This window comes from Fonsecaea monophora, assembly GCF_001642475.1.
Source record: "Fonsecaea monophora strain CBS 269.37 chromosome Unknown Scaff5, whole genome shotgun sequence".
Lineage (NCBI taxonomy): Eukaryota > Fungi > Ascomycota > Eurotiomycetes > Chaetothyriales > Herpotrichiellaceae > Fonsecaea > Fonsecaea monophora.
The window spans coordinates 66934-74552 of record NW_019173936.1 but is presented as its reverse complement, the minus strand read 5'-3'; the positions used below and the strand labels follow the sequence as shown (position 1 = coordinate 74552).

The following is a 7619-nucleotide window of genomic DNA, read 5'->3' as shown; positions in this document are numbered from 1 at the left end:
TCATACGTTCGTCGAATAAGTACCGGCTGTGGGCTCAACCCTTATGTCTGGTACAGGCAATCCTTGCTGCGGCTGCTGGGTTAGGGCAGGATATGCTCCGGGTGCCGGAAGGGGTTGTTGCGCTGTTGCGGTACTAGGCTGTCCAGGTGGGGTGTTGGCTACAACAGGAACTTCCACTCTCTGTTGTTGCGCGAGGTATGCTCTAGGGTCACCTTGCAATACTTGAGCAGGAGGCGGTTGCTCGATAGCACGCAACGGACGTCCTTCCTCCTCGCTATATTCGTCGTCGCTGCTTTCATCGCTATACTCGCCTCTTTCTGCACGGCGCCGGCGTTTCTCCTCGAGCTCAGCTTGCCATTTGCGCTCTCTAGCCTCTGTGGGTGTCTGTTAGTGACAGCCTCCCAGCTTGAGATATGAACCATGTACGTACCTCTAATCTCCTTCGTCTTCTCTGCCAGCTTTGTGATCTCTTCCCTCGAGACGACTCTCAAGACAATCACGTAATCGTCTCTCTCCTCAAACCTCTCATGTGCCTTTTCCAAGGCTTCCGGGTTCACCAGCGCTCGGCTAATTTTGGTCCACCTTGCATTTGGTGGTATACCATCTTTGTGGGCGTCCTTCAACGGCGCAACCCCTTCTCGTGTAGGGTTTGGGTCCTCGGGGAAAGGTGTTTCTCGTGGTTTTTTGAGGATACCCTTCGGTCTGAATTCCTCTTTCTTTTCAGCCGGCTCGACCAATTGCACCTTTCGAGGACGGTCATCATCATCTTCGCCTGGGGATATGGTTCGTTGCTCCAGAACTGCTGGCACCTCTTGATCTTCGTCACGGGAAGATGTTCGGTCACGGGCACGGCGTTGCCGGGTGTCCTTACCGTCATAATCCTCGGTGGTGTCTGACTCGGGCGCACGGTCCGCTCGGTCTCGTTGCTTCCTATGTCGATGGTGTCTGCGCCGTTCATGGCGGTCGTCATGATCACCTGTATCGTCGGCATCCCTATCGTCGTCGCGCCGGCGCAGATCACGATCTCCATTGCTCAGCTTAAGATCACGCTCGATGCGTCCGGCAAGTTCGTCTGGACTTGGTTCATCGTGGTGTCGTCGTCTTCGGTGTTTTCGCTCTTTGCGATCATCGGTTTCTGACTCTTCCTCGTCCTTGTTACGAGTACTCTTCAGAGCGGCACCAGCAGCAGCGCCTACCGCTCCTAGACCTGCGGCTGCAGCCAGTCCTTTCCGCAGTCCCGAATGCTCTGGGCTGCTCTCGCGACTTCGAGGCTTGCCAGACTTGTCAGCGTCGCGATACCTATCCCGGTCTCTATCCCTATCGCGGTCACGTTCCCGGTCTCTATCTCGATCGCGGTCGCGATCCCTGTCCCTGTCCCGGTCTCTGTCCTTGTCCCGGTCCCGGTCTTTGTCCCGGTCACGCTCACGGACCCGTTCAGATTCGCGCGGAATCTCACGCAACGCCTCTCTATTGCGCTCATCACGATGCCTATGCTTGAGAGGTTTATCATCGTCCTCTAGACGGTCATGATGGGATCTAGGTAAGAGTCGGAGGTCACGTTCCTCACGCGCGGACATGGTGCCGTCATCGGGATAGTGATGCAAGACGGGTGCTCTTGTGGAGTGACGACGACGGGGGATATCTCCTCGGTCTTCCAAGTCGCTCGTTCGACCACTGGAGTATCGAGGTGGCTCGTTCCTGTCGATTCGATCGAGAACACGGGTAGACGACGTCGGCGGCGCATCCCGTGTGTCTCTCCTTGCAGGCAATCTGTATTCGGAGAAACCAGCAATGCTTACCGGTCGTTCTGATCGGTTGTAACTCTCTCGCCTCTGAGGCCGTGCTGATTCTTGCAAAAATTGCTCCTTTGGGGTGGTGTATGAGAAGCCTTCATCCTGAAGCTGACCCCGTGCCGAAGAGTATGGATATGCATTGTATCCACCACGACGATGATACTCGGGTTGTCGGCTGACTCTTGCGGGTATTAGACGGTCTTGCTCCGCACGGGTGGCACTCGCATGACGATGATGGTGTCGACCACTTGTAGCAGCCGGAACAAGATAGCGATCCTCTCTCGAGGCGACCACTGGGCTTCGTGGATCATCACGAGAGGGACCACTAACAATAGCCGGACGAATTCGCGGCGGGGAAGAGCGGCGTTCAGTGAAGGTGTTCACAGGTCTGCGAGCCTCTAGTGTGGAATTGGTCCTTGGACGCACAGAATATTCGGTTTTCACTATTGAGCCTCCGCCCGAGTGAGGATCGTCAAGGACTGTTTTCCTTGCGATAGCTTGGGTAGTGTAAACACTCCCATGTCGCGTAGCAGGGAAAGTATCAATAAAGCTGCGAGGCTGGGAGGACGAGGAAAACCGAGGATCGAAGGAGGAGGATATGACCATACCAGTCGAAGCCCGATGGTCAGGGTAGCGACGTCCAAGGGGAGGTGAGTTGGGACGGTAGCGGTTTTCGGTCATTGTGAGGATGTCGGTTGGCCGTTGTTGTGAAAAATCTTCCAGGCATCGGACGTTGGCATCCAAAATCGACGTACTTGTAGACAACGACACTGTAGACAAGCGGTGGCAGGGTAGGAAGGGCTGTTGGAACGCGGTGTACTATCGAGGACTGAACTCTGAAGAGGCTCAAGGTCAGCAAACGTTTCACGTTAGAAGCGGTTTGTGCCAGCATCGAGAAGGAACGGAAGGGCCTGATGTCAGTGTAGTCGTACTCGCACAACCACTAGAGGTCATTCAGGGGTGGATCGTGAAATGATGAACAGCAAGGATTGGGCGATCCATGGGGGCCAGAGGTTTGAATGGATTGAAGCAGGCAGGGTTGGGGCCGAGGGAGGGGATTTGGGCTCACCGCACACCGCACACAGAAGTGGGAGTGGTAGTTTCTGGAAGCGCCCTTGTCGGGTGCAGCAAAGGATTCGAGGAATGGCAAAACACCTTGGCCAGCTGTACAGGACAAAAGAGGTGTGATTTGAGATAGAGAACAACAAGTCGACAAGTCGGAGCGGCCGAATCAATTATGTATGGGCAGTTGAGGACATTCCGGGTGCGGGCGCAGCCCAAGTGTGCAACCCACCGAACAGGCGGGTTCGCGGGTCTGATGGTTGGATGGTTGGATGGGCTTGGAAAAAATGCCACAGGGAATGAACCGAAAGTTGAAAGCGAAGCTTTGAAGCCCGACGTCATGTCATGGCGCCATGCATTCCCCGAGTGCCCAAAGCTACTAGGTAGGTATAGGCACCTGGGCACCCAAAAAGGTCTTTGTCTCAAGTTGGATTAATATTATCTACTCGGGACACCCCCGGACCACACTTTTAGTGCCCTTTGAAGGAGCCAGTGCAAGCCCAGCCAGCTCCATCGCCATTCTCCATCTCCGTCTCCGAATTCTTTCTCTCGATACCCAACGCGCTGGTCCTGAGCTATCCACCTCTCCACACATACTCGGTACACAGCTACACTTACTGGCACGGCATCTGCCTACACCTGCTCTCTCTTTCTTTTATTCTCTGACTCTACCCACTGCTCTCAATCCAATGACTCACTCGTCTTCCGAGACTTGCTCCTCTCCCACTGAATCTTCACATTCTTCTCCTCCAACAATATCAGGCACCACTTACACCCGTCCGAAAATCGTTGCCTCTCAAGACGGGGACAGTGCTACCGGTTCTGCCCAATCAATCTGACTATAAAGTGATCTTTTGCTACCAAATGTACGTCGATCAATGAGCTGCTGCCCAATCTAATTTCCAGTCGACCACCTCTGTAGTCCCTTCATCTTCTAGCCCTGGGACTTTCTTCCCGTTGTCCCCTCCCAGCTGACCCCGTGACAGTGGTGTAGTGCCGACACAAGTACAGGCGCGTTTGCCTTTTATCCCCTAATGTTTCAGGCGTTTGAAAGCAAGGAATAGTGTTGCGTCCTCGTCTCCGCGCCTCTCACACATTCACAGACGTCGGGCGCAGAGCAGCACCCCGCCAGCTCTCAGCAGAATTCTTCCATTCCTTCCGAGATCCGGTTCCCGAAGACTCTGTGCCACTAAAGTTTGTCCAGGAGGAAGGCTGCAAAAATTCCCATGAGCGGATGGGATCCTATTTGGGTCGTGAGAGGCCCACGCTCGCACTGCCATCCACCAGTTGGCAAAACTGCGACAATTTTCTGCCGATGCTGGTGCTCTACTTTTCAAGAGGAGATTGCCCAATACCTGGCGTGTCGGCACATGACCACCATCGCCCTTGTTGCAAAGCACTCGTGATCGGAAGCTTCGCAGAATGCATTTGGGCGCGGGCTCATCCAAGAGCCCACAGTCTAGAGTTTGAACTTTCGTCCCACAGCTTACTCTTTGCCGGCCGTCTCTTTGATGGTGCTTGATGCAGAACGATTCCACTCACTAAATCTCCGCAGTGACGCTGGACCGCCTCACGAGCTGGTGCTAGACTCATCTACCGCTGACGGCAGTTGCCTTCTCCCTTCCACACCAATTGCGTCTCTACAGTGGGGCCGCAAGGCTGTGCTATACATGGAGCAAAATGAAATTTTGCTTGTTTCTGAAGCACTGCTAGGTTTGTGAGACCGGCGAGGTGTAGACATTGTAAGTATGGTAGTTCTGGTAGACCGTGCCGCGAAGTTCTCCTCGGCAATCTACAGATGGGGCACAGTTGGCCAGGCTCTCTAATCTCGGATCTTGGAGCAGCGGACAATGTTACAACACACATCGCTTGAAGTCGCCTAGCAGTTGCGCTGAGAAGTATTGAGGATGTCATACTCTTCCAACGCCTGTCACTGCCACAGTACGGGAGCTTTGATTTGCACCCCCGCCCCTCCCCCCCCTTCTCGGGGAGACAAGGCGTGCTCATGGATATCGAAGTCATCAAAGGCACGGAACAACTGAATGCGGCGCAGATTTCTGCCTTTATACATTCACATCAGTGAAGAGAGGACGGGGTCTATTCCAATCAGAAACGCTGCTGTGTCTGAATTCGATCAGTTGAGTGTTTCGTCATGAAAAATGCAAGCTTGTCAGCATCGACAGATGAGCAGGCGTTGGCTGGCGAAGGGGGCTGATGCTCTAGACTACCAATGGAGTACGACAGCATGGTGCAATTTGCACTTACTCAACACCGCCATGTTCTCACGAGGCAAAAATGGCCTTCAAGTCACATTATCGCTCTGGTCTTCAAGTGCTTCTCTCGAGATATAAGATCATCCCATCGAGTCTCAAAGGTAGGTCATGTCCATTCTCTTCGTCAGTCTACACTGTCTACCATATCAGCACAAGCATTCTCCTTTCTTCTGTCCCTTCATTCTTCCACGTATTCCTTATTCAACCCAACAATTGCAACGAAAGCTTGCGCCTCTTGTACCATCTCAAGAGCAGCTGCTCCCTGATACCTGATACAGTTGCTGGCCGTCGTTCGCCGCTCGTACGCGAGCCACGGGCTTTTTGATCGACATAACGTCCACTTCCTCATCACTGCTTCCTGTCATTCCCGAGCCAAGCCATGGCTTCGAACCAGCCGATATTGTGGCAATGCTGCAAATGCGACAACCGACCTATGAAGGTCGCCACTAATCCAAAATGCTTGTGCGAGCATGAACGCTGCCGCAATTGCAAGACAGACGATAACATTGACAGTGCGGTAAAGGCAACAGCCGTAGATTCTTACCATCACATCAGCTATCTTCAAGCAAACACTTGTGATGACCATCGATTTCGAACTCCGGCTCAGGCGGTTTCTCCAGTCATGCACCCCAATCGTCGTACCACTCCCGTGTCGACCGGCACCAAGTAGCGGCAGAAAGCTATTGGTATTGAGATGCCTACGACAACCTCGACAATATAGAGCTGGCCATGGGCAAAAGCACCATTTGTAGACCTACAAAGTGTCCTCATTGGTCTGATGTTTGATTGTGTCGCGCTTTGCAAGGGGCGGGTGGCGAGGCTCTGAGCATTCAGGGGAGTCTTTCACCACAGGCCAGCCTCGTAATCTTTTTCGGCCTTAGTGCCTTGACACCACCCATGCCTGGTCTGGTAAAGACGCTGCACTTTTGGGCATTGACTGGTTTACGCTCATTGGACCATCTTTGACGACAACAACTCTCATCTCCCGCACAACCACGGCTTCAGTCTCTACCAAATATTTCATTAGCCAGCCACCAGCATTCTGCAGGCCCCTTGTTACGGACGATGTCATCAGCAAGACAGATCCCCATTTCACAATGTCCCAGGAGCCTCACAAAATATCATCCAGCTGGGTCATTCACTCATTCATTCACTCACCCAGCCATCTCATCAACTTCACCCCCACCATCGTTTCTCCCCTGAACTACTTTTTCTGGCCCCTCAACACCGGGTCTCTTTCTATCGGGGAACACCACACGATACAACCACAGCACGTTTGTTCTTTAGGCGGATCTCCACCACTCTCTCATCCATCCGCTGCGCTGCTACCTACCTACCTACACACATGGATAGGTACCTACCTACATGCCCATGCATGGACGGGGATAGGGAGAGCACACCGCCAATCTTTTCGCTTCAGATAGTGTCGTTAGTATACTCCACTCGTTTATCTCGACCTAAGAGATATCTATTTCTTCATGAACAAGTCCTACGGAGGAACAAATCCCGCCGTTGACTATCCTCTCTTTCTTCTTCCCTCTCCTCTCTCTTCTTCCCTCTCCTCTCTCTTCTTCCCTCTCCTCTCTCTTCTTCCCTCTCCTCTCTCTTCTTCCCTCTCCTCTCTCTTCTTCCCTCTCCTCTCTCTTCTTCCCTCTCCTCTTCGTCTCCCTCGCTCATTAATTTCTCCTCCGCCCTCTCTTCCCTCGTGTTCTTCTCCGCTCCATCTTCACCCGACCCTACTTATACTTACTTTACTTCCTTTGTTTCGATTGATCTGACCTGGTCCGACTTGGCCTGGTCTGGGTGAATGCACCTACCGAGTATTCATGGACGTGTACGTGTGTGCGTTACAGAAGCGTTGTGGCATCGAAGACACATCATCGCTTACTATATACTACGCCATCCTTGCCGACGCCTTACAGTTTACTCCCAGTTTTCCCCCAGTCGAATGATAAAGGCGTCTCAATAAGATCTTTGTGTGAAATCAACCACAACCACAGAGAGAAAAAAAGTGTACATACATGACCGGTGCCTCAGTGTCCCGGGAAGCCCCCAAAAGTTCCCGGCTATAGATATTACAGTTGCCCACATATCTATTTATCTTGGGACTAGATCAATCCTTCGCATGTCCTTTCCCCAACACCACTGCCGCCGTCGCCGCCGCTGCGGGAAGGGATGTAAATGTAATCACAATTCGTACGCGGACTGTATCGTCATGTCCGTCGCTCGGGCCCCATATCGCCACTTCGAGTTGGCGCGGAGGCGGTCAGATGATTCCGTTTGAAAGGACGCCCGCTGTGTGTAGATATAGACGCCCACATAACTCGTAGGCTTTCTGTTTGGCATCCATAATTCCGCCATGCTCAATTCTCTTGAGAACATCTGGAACCTTGACCCTGGCGTGAGAAGGGAAGAATGCTATCTCCTCTGAAAGGTGATTGCGCATCCAGCAAACGTGGACTATTAGCTCCAGGTACCCTGTGCCATCTTC

At 52.9% G+C, this 7619-nt stretch overlaps 1 protein-coding gene across 1 annotated transcript; it reads right to left on the bottom strand.

Moving 5' to 3' along the window:
- AYO21_01267 (hypothetical protein) lies at positions 1-2474 on the bottom strand (the record flags this gene model as incomplete). The annotated part of the gene is made up of 2 exons (XM_022651250.1): positions 1-374; positions 431-2474. 2 exons carry the CDS (start codon positions 2472-2474, stop codon positions 1-3), a joined length of 2418 nt encoding a protein of 805 aa, XP_022516223.1.
- Between the last annotated feature and the right edge of the window lie 5145 nt (positions 2475-7619).